Consider the following 16,387-nt stretch of genomic DNA (forward strand, 5'->3'; position numbering starts at 1 on the left):
TTTTCATTATGCAACAGAACGATCTTAATATTCATCCACTCCAAAAATGAGAGAGAGAGAGAGAGAGAGAGAGATCAGGGCAAAACATAGAAGGCTTAGAATTCTTTTGGCTTCCAATATCCTTCTGCGAATTCCCAACACTTTTGGCTTAAGAAAACATAAAACAAAAATGAGGAGCACATTCTCAACTACGTGAAAGTTTCGCGCTGTTTGATGGGTAGCTCTAGATCAGGGTCAAATTCGTTCAGAGGTGAAAAATACTGATCTACCATGTCCTTGGATACTTGTTCCAAATTCGGAGGGTTCCACTGCAAATTTTGAAGGAAAAAAAAAAAAAAAATTGAATAATAATCAAATTCTGCTAACAGTGCAGTTGAATGCAAATATTTTGAGGGCACAACATGCCATGTAGGGTTTTGATACTCAAATGAGAAGTGCCTATTATCCCAGAGCACACCCATCACTCCTGGACCATTCAATGCACAAGACTGGGCATCATGTCATGCCGTGAGATGTTGGATCGTATTCATAACTCAATTCGTCTATTGTGTATTATTCTATCGTATTATTTTTGGTATGTGTTTAGCTAGTGTCGTATTAGAATGTCACATCAAGATTTTCACCCTTAGTTAACACCACGTGTATGGAAAATTTTATTTCTTTATAAGTTAAATTTCATGAACTAATCTCCCATGGATGAAATTATTCATAAAAATATTTGATTTCAACTCAGTTATATTTTCCTAATTTATAAAACTATATCCCTTCATTATATTTTTTTACTAGATTGACTCTAAAATAGTAGACAAAAAATAAAATATCTTAAATTAAAAATTAAAAAAAAAATCATATTAGCCTTAAAATCTTACTTTGCATACTTTTTAATAAGATAGATGGACTTACATAAGGGATTCAAAAAATATCAAGTCACTCTTCAGTGGAAAAAACATAAAAATGTGTAACTAATTTTTATTAAATGGGCTATTCATGTCAACTTCATGTTATATAGATTCGACACTAACTTGACCTGTTTAATATTCATGTTATTGGGTCATGTCATATTCATGTCAAAAAATGATCAACTCTAACCTACTAAAAGTTTGTGTCCATTCGAGTTGTGTTGAAAATTCTCACCCCTAACTCCGGCTTATAGCAGGGTATGAGAGAGGTAGTAGATAGGCAGCTTTATCCCATTTTTTGTGTGGAGATTCATGCAACTCAAATCCAAGCCATAAGGTTGAGGGTGAAGAGCATTTTCCATCAAGGTAGGTCACGACCTCCATATATATATATATATATATATACATCATTTGATTATCAAAAGCTACCTTGCTAATACAATTTACATCATTGATACCTTGGATGCCATGTCCTTGTCCACCACTCTTGCCCGAACCCCCTGACGAGGAAATACAAGAACAATATTTAGTTAAAAAGGTCAAAGAATACTTTCCTATCAAATCAAGCTCAAATGGTATTACTACCTCACAGAAGTCATTAGAAATCTGTTTAGAGATTCCTTGAAAGGACATTCGATACTCACGAACCAGGCACTGATCGAGAGTCTGAAATCTACCTTCCCGTATCTAAAACAGACATTAATTAAGGATCAAGACATAAATAAAAGCACCTTGTTAGAACCAAGCCGGATGAAAAACAAAAGGTACTTAGAGATCTTAAGGAAACCTTCAAGCTTAATGGCGAGCAATGTTCTAGTTTCTTTAGGGTTGAAGTACACCAGTCATCATGTGTTTTCACTGCCTCACTTTCCTGAAAAAATATTTATTTGGAAGCATTATTTTACAAAAAATTGAATGGTATAATTTAAAGATTTTCCACTTTGTTTCCTCAGATTTTATCATAAATGTATGGAAACTGGAATTAAGCAGTTTTTATGGCATAATGTTACTAAGCTTTCCAGGAAAAATTCAACAAAAAGGGTAGTTCTATTGGGACTGAAGAATTATGCAAAACAAATCATATGCTGTTAGAATTTACCATCACCTACCACCACTACCACCTCACCTACTCCACTAAACCTAACCCACTACACCACTACCACCTCACCTACTCCACTAAACCTAACCCACTACACCACTATCACCATCCACTACACCTACATCTATATAAAATCCACCCACTACACCACTACCACCTCACCTACTCCACTAAACCTAACCCACTACACCACTATCACCTCCACTTCACCTACTCCACTAAACCTAACCCACTACACCACTACCACCTCACCTACTCCACTAAACCTAACCCACTACACCACTACCACCTCCACTTCACCTACTCCACCTACCACCTACTACCACCTACTCTTCTATATATAGGAATCATTGTAACATATCAATATATGAATCTTGTAATACATCAAAGAATCAATCAATAATACATACATTTTAACATGGTATCAGAGCAGGTTTAGAACCTAATATTTTCGTTTCCCCGGCGGGCGGCAACCTCACCTTAGCTGCCCGCCGGACCTCAACCTAGTCTGCTAGAATTTTCTACACATACCTAGTCTTCGAGTCCACCGTTGCTGTCCTTGACTCACCCAGTCAATCCCTCACCACCAATTTTCTTCCTTGAAGCTTCCTCTGTTCTCAAGCTGAAAGGAGTGGATAAAGTCGGTGACTGCAATTTGTTTCTGCAGGCAGTCAAAGACTTGGCACAAACGGCAGATAGGAGATGCCATTTTGGGCCAGTTGTTTTGCTTCCAGAAGCTGAGGGATCAAGTGGTGTTCTATTCCTTCTAATTTCTGAACATGGGGTTGTTGAAGGATGCTTTGATACCCCATTTGCAGAAGCCACAATTGGAGTCCTAAGAGGAGTGTTGCAATCTTTAGATGCCTTATAAGGACTGGGAGCAACTCTTGAACTTTCAATCCTCCTGCCAGTAGCAGCCGGTGTAGTCATCTTATTTTCCGATTCTTTGTCAGGACTAGAATAGATTAGCTCCTTCAGAGATCTTGGAGTTGCTCTCTTTCTATCCATGGAATCATCTGTTGTGGACTTCCTGGTGGCTGTTTTGGGAAGAACTGGAGCTACTGTTTTTGGCAGGCGAAGCCGGAACTTTCGGTACTCTCTGGTGAACTGCTGGCTTTGTTGATGAAAATTCTGGTGCAGCTTTCCTCTCTCTTTTTCCTTTTGCCAGTTTGAACTCACGTGGGTGGTAATTTGTTTTTAATATTATATATATTATATATTATATAAATTTTTTTATTTTAAATTATTCTCCACCCACAAACACAATCATCCTATTCTTCAGCTTTTACTTTTCTTTTCTCTCCCACCAACACATCTTTTCCATCCATTCCCACCACACTTTTTTTTTTCGTTTTTAATATTTCCACCTGCTTCTCTTCTTTTCTTTCTTTTCTTTTCTTTTTATTTATTTCTTTATTTATTCATCTGTAAAAAAAAAAAAAAAAAAAAAAAAAAAAAAAAAAAAAAAAAAAAAACAAAACAAAATACACACTCTTTTATTCATGGGGGGTTCACCCCGATCCAAATTTTCAAAACCACAAAACAACATTACAAAAAAAAAAAAAAAAAAAACAACAACAACAAACTTCCACAGACGGGATTTTTCTTCTCTACTCTGCCGCCGGTCTTTTCTTTTTGCCTCCGTCCTGGGCGGTCCTTGACGGTGCTGCCTCCGTGTTTTCCACGCCGCCGAGCACGTTCACTCCCCCATACTCCTCCACTGCAGCATATGGAGGACCTCCAAATCGGAACATCACGGTGGCCTTCCGCTTCAGCTCCTTGTTTTCTGCCCTAAGCACGCTTATCTCTGCTCGCGCATCCTTATACATGCGTTGGAGCAGAGCCAGCTGGGAGTTTAATTGCTGCACCTCATTTGTCCTACTCTGCAGCCGGTTCGACAGGTTTGTGACCGCCGTCATGCTTTCCACACATACCTTCAAAGTATACTGATTGGCCTCCACATCCGACAGCACTGCCATTCTTTGCTCCACAGACCGCATCGGAAAGTTCAACGGAGTATACCCAGCGGTGTTTGGTTGAGGTTCCAGTGCCACCGCACCAGTTCTCTCTCTTGTTGACTCATTGAGGTCGGGAAAGAGAGTGAGTAGACCACGGGATGAAGAGGCCATATTCTGGGTAGCTGAACGGGAAGAAGAGGCCATGTTTTTTGGGTTGCTGAGTGTTTCCGAGAAGGGTTGGATACAGAGTATTTACAGATTGTTTCAGAATAACAAGTTCAGAGGTTTCAGTCTGGTTTGGTTTCCTCCGCCTCCGCATTGGTTTATATTGACACTGACGACGCGGCCGACACGCCGCTCTGTCGCTCACGTGCCTCGCCGCGTCTCCGGCTCACCTTTTGATGGCTCGACGCTTTTTGTCGGGCACTCCTTTTGATGAAGTGGGCGCGCCTTTTGAGGGCGCGACTTTTGAGGGCTCACTATATATATCCATATATATATATTTGGGCAGCCTATATACACCATCATACAGTGTATTTTTTAAGGGTCCGACAAGACTCTGTAAACTGTCCCGACATTGATTCCGGTTAGCTCCTTCAAGGGTCCGACAAGACTCTGTAAACTGTCCCGACATTGATTCCGGTTAGCTCCTTCATAGGTCCGACAAGACTCTGTAAACTGTCCCGACATTGATTTCGGTTAGTTTCTACAAGGGTCCAGCAAGACTCCGTAAACTGTCACAACAACTGTCACAACATTGTCTGCTACAACGGTCCGACATGACCCCATAAACTGTTTTCTACATCGGTTTGACACCGCCATCCGGTGTCCTCTACACCGTTATGACACCACCATACAGTGTCCTCTACAACGTTATGACACCCCCATACAGTGTCCTCTACAACGTTATGACACCACCATACAGTGTCCTCTACAACGTTATGACACCACCATCCAGTGTCTTCACCAATGGTCTGACACGACCATACAGTGTCTCCTATCCTCTTTTATTTTTATGTATTTTCTTGTTTTGTTACTCTCTCCAAACTCAAGTTGGTTAGTTCCTATCCCCTTTGAGTTTGCGGGGGGCTGTTAAAATCCACCCACTACACCACTACCACCTCACCTACTCCACTAAACCTAACCCACTACACCACTATCACCTCCACTTCACCTACTCCACTAAACCTAACCCACTACACCACTACCACCTCACCTACTCCACTAAACCTAACCCACTACACCACTACCACCTCCACTTCACCTACTCCACCTACCACCTACTACCACCTACTCTTCTATATATAGGAATCATTGTAACATATCAATATATGAATCTTGTAATACATCAAAGAATCAATCAATAATACATACATTTTAACAGGAACCATTTGTAATAGACAGAAAATAACATCAATATATCAATCAATAATACAATTTCTCTATTTCTCTTTATACATTAAATTTCTACATGGTATCAGAGCAGGTTTAGAACCTAGTATTTTCGCTTCACCGGCGGGCGGCAACCTCACCTTAGCCGTCCGCCGGACTTCAACCTATTCCGCTTATTTTCTACACATACCTGCCATCACGCAAACTAAAGTGCTTAGTCAACTTCCTCAATTTTGGGACCAGCACCACTACCACCAGCAGGAGGAGCATCATCATCATCCATAGCAGCACCACCGGCACCCTGGTACATCTTGGCAATGATGGGGTTGCAGATGCCTTCCAACTCCTTCATCTTGTCCTCAAACTTTCTTCTTGTGGTCCTCATCCTCAGCCTTGTATTTTTCGGCCTCTTGTACCATCTTCTCGATCACTGTAACTATGCTGTCAACAGCTACTTTCAGAAGAAGAGTCAAGTTACTGGCAGCTGTGATTTCACAGGCACTGCCACCACCACTCAGACCCTCACTAGCTCAACTTCTGGATGTGTTTATCCCAGCTCTGCAGGGAGTAGCACCACCCCATCAACAAGCACAACTCCATCCACAACCACAACTACTCCCTCCTCTATATTTGGCCTGGGCCCCACAGGAAGTGGCACCAGCATTACCAACACTGACAGCAAGGCCAGTGTGACCCTCCACCAAAACAAACACTTGTTTTTCTGCTCTTTAGCTCTAACCCTTTTGTTCTCAGGCCCTATCTTTTTTAGGCTTTGAAAGATTATTGGGGTTATTGATGTGAGGGGGGTATGATGTGTGGATGATATTCTGCCGTGACAGCTCGAGCAAAGCATGTGATATTCTGTTCCCCACTCCTCTTTCTTTTCTTTTCTTTATTTTCCACTTTCAAACCCTTTATTTTTTTATTCTCTTTGATCACCCACGGGTAGGACCTTTACACCCAGCAGATTCTCCCCTTTCTTTTCTTTTCTTTATTTTCCACTTTCAAACCCTTTATTTTTTTATTCTCTTTGATCACCCCCATGTCTGACCAAACACCACTCTTCTTTTATTTCACACTTTTCTTTTATTTTAAGATATATATATATATATATATTTTTTATTATAATCTATTTCTCCTCTCCCTACTTTTATTTTATTTCATTTTATTTTTTTTTCTATCTTTTTTTTTTCCATCAATATTTCATTATTATACCACTCGTTAGTGAGCATCACCCTTTTTCCATTATCTTATTATGTTAAAATTGATGTATTTATTGACTGATTGTATTGATTGATGTGTTATATTACAAATCAGAGTAGCTCATTATATAGGAGAGGGTTTGGGTAGTAGGTGAGGAGTAGGTGAGGGTAAATTGGTGGTAGGTGTAGTAGGTGTGGTAGTAGGTGGTGGTAGGTGTAGGTAAATTCTAACAGCCCCCCGCAAACTCAAGGAGGATAGAAACTAACCAACTTGAGTTTGGAGAGAGGAACAAAACAAGAAAATACATAAAAAAGGCGTGCCATCTAAAGGCGTGCCCAATCCATAAAAAGGCGTGCCATCAAAAGGCGTGCCCAATTCATCAAAAGGTGTGCCGGACATGATGGCGAGGCACGTGGGCGCCTTGGCTTGCGTGCCCGTTTGTCAGCTGGTGGCAAGAGGCGCGCGATGCGCGTGGCTGCCTCGGCTATTTAACGGAGGCTGAGGCCGAGGCAGAGAAAAACTGCGAAAAACCTCTGAAAAAAAACTTCGTTGTGCTGAGAGAGAGAGTCTGAAAAACTCTTCGTTGTGCTGAGAGAGAGAGTCTGTAACACTCTGTTGCGAGAGATATTCTGTAACACGCTGTTGCCCAGAAAATGGCCTCGTCCTCGTCTTCCCGTGGACTGCTCACCCTCTTTCCCGACCTCAACGAGTCAACAAGAGAGAGAACTGGTGCGGTGGCACTGGAACCTCAACCAAGTGCCCCGGAGTTTGCCCCGTTGAACTTTCCGATGCGGTCTGTGGAGCAAAGAATGGCAGTGCAGTCGGATGTGGAGGCCAATCAGTATACTTTGAAGGCATGTGTGGAGTCCATGACGGCGGTCACAAACTTGTCGCACCGGCTGCAGAGTAGGACAAATGAGGTGCAGCAATTAAACTCCCAGCTGGCTCTGCTCCAACGCATGTATAAGGATGCGCGAGCAGAGATAAGTGTGCTTAAGGCAGAAAATAAGGAACTGAAGCGGAAGGCCACCGTGATGTTCCGATTTGGAGGGACGCCATATGCGGCAGTGGAGGAGTATGGGGGAGTGAACGTGCTCGGCGGCGTGGAAAACACGGAGGCAACACCGGCAAGGGCTGGCCAAGACGGAGGCAAGAAGAAGAGACCGGCGGCAGAGTAGAGAAGAAAAATCCCACTGTGGCGATTTGTGGTGGTTTGGTTTTGTTTTTTTTTTTGTTTTTTTGTTTTTTTTTGGTGTAAAATGGTGATGGGGGAGCCCCGACAGGAATAAAAGGAGGTTGGTGTGCAGTTCGTCTTCTGCCTGTTTTTTTTTTTATTTTTATTTTTTTATTTTGATTTTTATTTTTTTTAAGTGGTTAGCCCACGGTTTTGTGAAATAAATAAATAAATAAAATAAATAAATAAAACAAAATAAAAGAAAAGAAAGTGGAGGGCGGGGGAAAAAAAAAAAAAGTAAAGTGAGAGAATGAGAGAGAAGGTTATGTGTTAAAATAAAAAAAGAAAGTTGGGTGTACCCCCGAGAGAGAAGAGGATGCTGGGTTTGTCAATGGAGGTTGTTTTTTTTTTTTTTTTTTTTTTTTAATATATATATATATATATATAAAGGGGAGATGGAGGATAGGATGATTATGTTTTCAGACCATCCCATGTGCCCTTTACTTTCTATCTGGTTGGACTTAGCTGGCCATTACCTCTATCTCGGTAAAAGAAGAGGGAATGAGGGATAGCATTTGTTAAAGCAAAATAAAACTTATCTCTCTCTGAGGGGTGGAGCCTCTTCGAATCTAAAAAAAAAAAAAAAAAAAAAAAAACAAGAAATATAGAGACACAACTTTCCTGGAACGAACACCAAGAAAGGGCTTTAACAGCGGCTGTGTGGTCTTCAAGCCTGTGAAGCCACTGTGTTGGGGAATTAGAAGAAGCCGTCGATCTGTCCCATATACGCAGGAGATTATCATTTCCCCCACTTGCTAACTGTTGACCCGAGGCTGACCATTTTAGCCCACAGACTTCTTGATGGTGTCCCCTGTAGGTTTCAAGATTACAGGCCAATGAAAGCATGCAAGGACAGAGCACCCTTGTGTGAGGCCATCAGAAGCAGACCCAGAGAGGCAGCGCAATTGGAGGAGTTGATTGAGGATGAGGATTGGTCAGTGACGCCGAGGCGGGTGACAGTAAGGGACGTGTTGAAGTACTCCCTGACCTGAGTAATTATCCCACCAGTGACGGTCCAGGCGTGGACGCAAGAGATGGAACTGGTGTGATCGCAACCCTCGACGAGGACGGTTGATCCGAAGGAGGCGAAGGACTGGGGGACGAATTTGAAGTCGTTGATTTCGGAGAGGGCCATGGAACCACCACTCGAGGTTGGAGGCCAGGAGCTGAACGTGAAGAAGAGGAAGCATTTGCTGATGGAGAAACCGACGGGTCTTGATGTGGAGGAGCTTGATCAGATATTGGAATTTGTGGCAGCGAAGTGAAGGTATGTGTAGAGGTCCGGCGGGCGGCCAAGGCGAGGCTGCCGCCCGCCGGTGAAGCAGAATTACTAGCTTCTCAACCTTGCTCTGATACCATGTTAAAATTGATGTATTTATTGACTGATTGTATTGATTGATGTGTTATATTACAAATCAGAGTAGCTCATTATATAGGAGAGGGTTTGGGTAGTAGGTGAGGAGTAGGTGAGGGTAAATTGGTGGTAGGTGTAGTAGGTGTGGTAGTAGGTGGTGGTAGGTGTAGGTAAATTCTAACATATTATTATTTTTTTTTATATTCCACAAAAAAAAAAAAAAAAAAAAAACCATTTACCAATTTGCACAACAAACCATATTTTATTCATCTCAGGGGGTCACCCCGATCCACATTTTACACCACAACCAAAAAAAAAAAAAAACCACACAAGATCACCATCACAACAACAACAGATTTGTTTTCTTTTCTGCAGACGGCCACCCACCGACCTACTCTGCCGCCGGTCTCTTCTTTTTGCCTCCGTCCTGGGCGGTCCTTGACGGTACTGCCTCCGTGTTTCCCACTCCACTGGGCACGATCACTAACCCCTGCTCCTCCACTGCAGCATATGGTGGACCTCCAAATCGGAACATAACGGTGGCCTTCCGCTTAAGCTCCTTATTTTCTGCCTTCAGCACACTTATCTCTGCTCGCGCATCCTTATACATGCGTTGGAGCAGAGCCAGTTGGGCGTTTAAATGCTGCACTTCATTTGTCCTACTCTGCAGCCGGTTCGACAAGTTTGTGACCGCCGTCATGGTTTCCACACATGACTTCAAAGTATACTGATTGGCCTCCACATCCGACTGCACTGCCATTCTTTGCTCCACAGACCGCATCGGAAAGTTCAACGGAGCAAACTCCGGGGCGCTTGGTTGAGGTTCCAGTGCCACCGCACCAGTTCTCTCTCTTGTTGACTCGTTGAGGTCGGGAAAGAGAGTGAGCAGACTCCGGGACGAAGAGGCCATTTTCTGGGCAACAAAGTGTTACAGCCTATCTCTCTCAGCAAAACGAAGAGTTTTTTTTCAGAGGTTTTTCGCAAGTTTTTTCTCAGCCTCTGCCTCAGCCTCTGCCTTCGTCTTGGTTAAATAGCCGAGGCAGACACGCACATCGCGCGCCTCTTGACGCCAGACGACAAACCGGGCGCGCCAGCCAAGGCGCTCACGTGCCTCGCCATCATGTCCGGCACACCTTTTGATGAATTGGGCACGCCTTTTGATGGCACGCCTTTTGACAGATTGGGCACACCTTTTGAGGGTGCGACTTTTTAGGGGTCCGACAAGACTCTGTAAACTGTCCCGACATTGATTCCGGTTAGCTCCTTTATGGGTCCGACAAGACTCTGTAAACTGTCCCGACATAGATTTCGGTTAGTTTCTACAAGGGTCCGACAAGACTCTGTAAACTGTCCCGACATTGATTCCGGTTAGCTCCTTTATGGGTCCGACAAGACTCTGTAAACTGTCCCGACATAGATTCCGGTTAGTTTCTACAAGGGTCCGACAAGACTCTGTAAACTGTCCCGACATAGATTCCAGTTGGTTTCTACAAGGGTCCGACAAGACTCCGTAAACTGTCACAACAACTGTCACAACATTGTCTGCTACAACGGTCCGACATGACCCTATAAACTGTCTTCTACATCGGTCTGACACCACCATACAGTGTCCTCTACCACGTTATGACACCCCCATACAGTGTCATCTACAACGTTATGACACCACCATACAGTGTCCTCTACAACGTTATGACACCACCATACAGTATCTTCACCAACGGTCTGACACGACCATACAGTGTCTCCTATCCTTTTTTTTATGTATTTTCTTGTTTTGTTCCTCTCTTCAAACTCAAGTTGGTTAGTTTCTATCCTCCTTGAGTTTGCGGGGGGCTGTTAGAATTTACCATCACCTACCACCACTACCACCTCACCTACTCCACTAAACCTAACCCACTACACCACTACCACCTCACCTACTCCACTAAACCTAACCCACTACACCACTATCACCATCCACTACACCTACATCTATATAAGGAACCATTTGTAATAGACAGAAAATAACATCAATATATCAATCAATAATACAATTTCTCTATTTCTCACCTCACCTACTCCACTAAACCTAACCCACTACACCACTATCACCATCCACTACACCTACATCTATATAAGGAACCATTTGTAATAGACAGAAAATAACATCAATATATCAATCAATAATACAATTTCTCTATTTCTCTTTATACATTAAATTTCTACATATGCTTACCAAAGCATTGATGATTTCTTCAACTGTGTCATGGCTGAAACATTTGTCAAGTGTTTCAATCCTAAGAAAATGAGAGAATAAAGGACCAACTAAATTAAGATTGTCATGGACAAAATTTACTAAAGATGTTTATCCAAATGACAAAATCAAGAGTATGGGGATGGCAATTTAATTTTTGTTGGTTGTCTGAAAATTCTTGAAAGAACAAAGGCTTCATTAGACAAAGTGTCATCTGGCTCTAATTAACCCAGACGAAAGTAAAGCCAAAATAAGTAATCAAAGTGTTGCTGTTACCAGTCCATGAACAAAGAGATGGAACAAAATGATTCAGGTCAATTTTGGAAGAAATCCAAATCCAAATCCAAATTGAAATCTAAATGGCTTAGCTAATGTGATTGGGATTGATTGATTGAGGCTCCATTTGGAAGCCCTTTGAAAACCACTAGTTCAATTTTTTGCTTGATAAAATTACTAGTTTAATTAGTTTCCTAGTGTTTGATGGAATAAAACAAAAATGGAGCCAACTTGAAAATGGAGACATCAACCCAAAAAATGCATATAAAAAGTTGAGTACAAGTAAAACAGGCAGCTAATGAAATGAAGAAAATCTAGTAATTTGATTAGAATTCTCATAGATATTAGCTGTTCTTCCATCCTAAATCATAATGGGGGATTTGGTTCTACCATGAAGATAAAATCAATCCCATTTATTTTCCAAAAGAAATTAAGGAAAATCATTCTTTAGAATACAAAACAGGAATAAAGATAGGAATTACCACGAACATTGATGATAAAAATATAAATGATGTTCTTTGAAATACCATAATGATGGCAGACATTATTTAAACTAAACTAATCACATTTGCTTCCAAAATGCCACCCCCAAAACACGTAAAGCACTCACTTCAAACAGAACAAAAAACACAAAGCAGTGAAGTGATTACAGTTCCATCTGATGTTAGAATGCCCAAAAATTATCACCTTTCACAAAACTACATCAAACGGTTCTTCAAAACTCTCTTAAAACACCATTTTGCCTACTGTAACCTCCAAAAGAAATTTCCTACCAAGTCAAAATGTCTTAATATAGTTACATCTATGAGAAAGAAAAGAAAAGAAGAAAAGGTTATACCTGTGAAGTACACTCGCCCTATCAGGATAGACAATATCGCCATACTTGGCTAGAGAAGTTTCAACAACGGAAGGATCATCGGTAACCAGTTTTCCAAGTTGTTCCTCAATTAATGGAAGCCTCTGTCAGTGAGGAGGAATTAAATTAAAAAAAGAAAAGAAGAGAGAGAGAGAGAGAGAGAGATCAAAACTGCTATAAGCCCAAAGAAACAAGTATACTGCAAGAGTAAGGCAAATGGTCCAGCGGAACTAACTGCAGAGATTGAATAGTGCGTAGCAAGTCCACAGCTAATCAATTTGACTCCATTCAGTTTGTCTCCCGTGAGAGCCAAATACTACCCCGCAAATTAAACACACATTACATTATAACCAGAGAAATCTTACATCAATTTCATTACCTCATGAATCAGATGGCCTAGCTAGTTTAGACAATGAATTATCAATGTTTCATTTGGTTTTTGTAAGTGAAGTAAATCAGTAAGGTGACAAGAAGGGCGGTGGGTCAAGTACACAGGATGCAGTTTGTTAAAATCCACTTACTCTCCACCTACTTCACCCACTTAAACCTACTCCACTAAACATAACCCACTACACCACTACCACCTCACCTACTCCACTAAACCTAACCCACTACACCACTACCACCTCACCTACTCCACTAAACCTAACCCACTACACCACTACCACCTCCACTTCACCTACTCCTTACCTACTACACACTCACCCTCTTCTATATATAGGAATCATGAATCATTGTAATAGATATCAATATATCAATCAATAATAATACATACAATTTATTCTCTCTCTTTCTCTATACATTATTTCTTACATGGTATCAGAGCTGGTTTAAAACCTAGTATTTTCGCTTCCCCGGCGGGCGGCAACCTCACCTTAGCCGCCCGCCGGACCTCAACCTATTCCGCTGATAAAATCAACAAAGATTTGTGCAACTGTAGTCATGTGTGAGGCTGATGGAGAAGAATTCTTCACCTCATATGACGAGACAGTCTGGAACTGGAAACACTGCAACATTCTGCTCTGGAATTCTGCAGCAGCTAGATTATAGCTTGGTTGAGTGCCAAGCTTTGGTTCTTCCACCCACTCTTGAACTTGCCCAGCAAAGTGTGAAGGTTCATGCTTGTGTTGGAGGGACTAGTGTGCGCGAAGATCAGCGCATTCTCTCCAGTGGGGTTCATGTTGTTGTTGGTACTCCTGGTCGTGTGTTTGACATGTTGCGGAGACAATCACTTCGCCCTGTTTACATCAAAATGTTTGTCTTGGATGAAGCTGATGAAATGCTGTCACGAGGTTTTTAAAAATCAGATCTATGATATTTTCCAGTTGCTGCCACCCAAAATCCAGGTTGGGGTGTTCTCAGTTGCTGCCACCCAAAATCCAGGTTGGGGTGTTCTCTGCCACAATGCCACCAGAGGCTCTTGAAATCACCAGGAAATTCATGAATAAGCTTGGAAAGAGAAAAAGCTCATGCTAGGATTTGCGAAGTGATTCGCTGCAGGAATTTTGGCTTTGGATGAAACCCTTACCATACTCCACTCATTCTCTCCAACTGTTCCAACTTTTTATTTTTATTATTATTATTATTATATCAAATAATCAATGCACTCATGTTCCCCACTAACAGTGTCCACTTTTGACCCAAACCATTTTCAATCCATCATTTCTCCTTCACCTTTTGCACCCCACTCACCGACTCTCTCTCCACTTTATCACATGGGTTTGTCCCTCTCTCTCCTCCATTTGATTTCAAAAATCACTTATTTTTATTTATTTTTTCCAAGTCACTTTTCCTCTTTTTTAAATACCCCACTTTATTTTGAAACAATCGCACTGATGTTTTTCATATAATCCATCTATAAATATTTTTTATCTATTTTCTTTCTCCCTTGTTTTCTTTCATTTTATTTTTATTTTTTCAACAAAACACTCCCAAAAAAAAAAAAAAAAAAAAAAAAAAAAAAAAAAACAACATTTTACAAACTTGTCATTTCTTCATGCCGGGGATCAACCCCGATCAGCATTTTACACCATAAAAAAAAAAAAAAAAATAAAAAAAAAAAATAAAAAAAAAAAAAAAAAATTAAATAAAAATAAAAATAAAAAAACACAAAACAAAACAAAACACAACCAACACAAATCGGAACAGTGGGATTTTTCTTCTCGCCTATTCTGCCGGTCTTTTCTTCTTGCCACCGTCTTGGGCGGCCCTTGCCGGTGTTGCCTCCGTGTTTCCCACTCCACTGGGCATGATCACTACTCCCTGCTCCTCCACTGCAGCATATGGCGGCCCTCCAAATCGGAACATAAAACTGGCCTTCCGCTTCAGCTCCTTGTTTTCCGCCTTTAGCACACTTATCTCTGCTCGCGCATCCTTATACATGCGTTGGAGCAGAGCCAGTTGGGCGTTTAACTGCTGCACCTCATTTGTCCTACTCTGCAGCCGGTTCGACAAATTTGTAACCGCAGTCATGGTTTCCACACATGACTTCAAGGTATACTGATTGGCCTCCACATCCGACTGCACCGCCATTTTTTGCTCCACCGACCGCATCGGAAAGTTCAACGGAGCAAAACCAGAGGTGTTTGGTTGAGGTTCACTGGCCACCGCACCAGTTATTTCTCTTGTGGACTCGTTCAGTTCTGGAAAAAGCGTGAGCAGACCACGGGAAGAGGAGGCCATGTTCTGGGTAGCTGGACGGGAAGAAGAGGCCATGTTGCTGAGTGTTTCAGAGACGGGTTGGTTACAGAGTATTACAGAGTTTCTTTCTCAGCAAAGGAAGAGTTGTTTTCAGAGAATTTTCAGAAGTTTTTTTGTCTGCCTCAGCCTCAGCATCAGCATCAACCTTGGTTAAATAGCGAGGCAGCCACGCGTATCGCGTGCCTCTTGCCACCAGACGACAAAACGGGCGTGCAAGCCAAGGCGCCCACGTGCCTCGCCATCATGTCCGGCACACCTTTTGATGAATTGGGCACGCCTTTTGATGGCACGCCTTTTGACAAAATTGGGCACACCTTTTGAGGGTGCAACTTCTACAACGGTCCGACATGACCCTATAAACTGTCCCGACATTAATTTCGGTTAGCTCCTTTATGGGTCCGACAAGACTCTGTAAACTGTCCCGACATAGATTCCGGTTAGTTTCTACAAGGGTCCGACAAGACTCTGTAAACTGTCCCGACATTTGATTCCGGTTAGCTTTTCCAAGGGTCCGACAAGACTCTGTAAACTGTCCCGACATTGATTCCGGTTAACTCCTTCATGGGTCCGACAAGACTCTGTAAACTGTCCCGACATTGATTTCGGTTAGTTTCTACAAGGGTCCAGCAAGACCCCGTAAACTGTCCTGCTACAACGGTCCGACATGACCCCATAAACTGTCTTCTACAACGGTCTGACACGACCACACAGTGTCTGCTACAACGGTCCGACATGACCCCGTAAACTGTCTGCTACAACGGTCCGACATGACCCCATAAACTGTCTTCTACATCGGTCTGACACCGCCATCCAGTGTCCTCTACACCGTTATGACACCACCATACAGTGTCCTCTACATGGTTATGACACCCCCATACAGTGTCCTCTACAACGTTATGACACCACCATCCAGTGTCTTCACCAATGGTCTGACACGACCATACAGTGTCTCTTATCCTCTTTTATTTTTATGTATTTTCTTGTTTTGTTACTCTCTCCAAACTCAAGTTGGTTAGTTCCTATCCCCCTTGAGTTTGCGGGGGGCTGTTAAAATCCACCTACTCTCCACCTACTTCACCCACTTAAACCTACTCCACTAAACATAACCCACTTGATAAAAAAATACTGTATTATTGATTGATATTTGTTGATTACAATTGATTGATATCTTGTTGATTGATAT

General features: G+C 42.0%; 1 protein-coding gene across 1 annotated transcript in view; it reads right to left on the minus strand.

The window, feature by feature from the left end:
* The window catches only part of LOC114258919 (3-hydroxyisobutyryl-CoA hydrolase-like protein 1, mitochondrial), a 48,734-nt gene continuing 32,347 nt past the window's right edge, over positions 1 to 16,387 (minus strand). The window contains exons 10-16 of the mRNA XM_082871957.1: positions 12,740 to 12,820; positions 12,487 to 12,608; positions 11,355 to 11,415; positions 1,672 to 1,770; positions 1,485 to 1,586; positions 1,358 to 1,399; positions 1 to 308 (exon numbers count right to left, since the gene is read on the minus strand). Of these exons, the coding sequence (XP_082728083.1) occupies positions 189 to 308; positions 1,358 to 1,399; positions 1,485 to 1,586; positions 1,672 to 1,770; positions 11,355 to 11,415; positions 12,487 to 12,608; positions 12,740 to 12,820 (627 nt within the window). The 3' untranslated portion in view covers positions 1 to 188. The remainder of the gene's footprint in view (positions 309 to 1,357; positions 1,400 to 1,484; positions 1,587 to 1,671; positions 1,771 to 11,354; positions 11,416 to 12,486; positions 12,609 to 12,739; positions 12,821 to 16,387) is intronic.

Source organism: Camellia sinensis, chromosome 5 (genome assembly GCF_055761805.1).
Source record: "Camellia sinensis isolate YWXY chromosome 5, ASM5576180v1, whole genome shotgun sequence".
Taxonomy (NCBI): domain Eukaryota; kingdom Viridiplantae; phylum Streptophyta; class Magnoliopsida; order Ericales; family Theaceae; genus Camellia; species Camellia sinensis.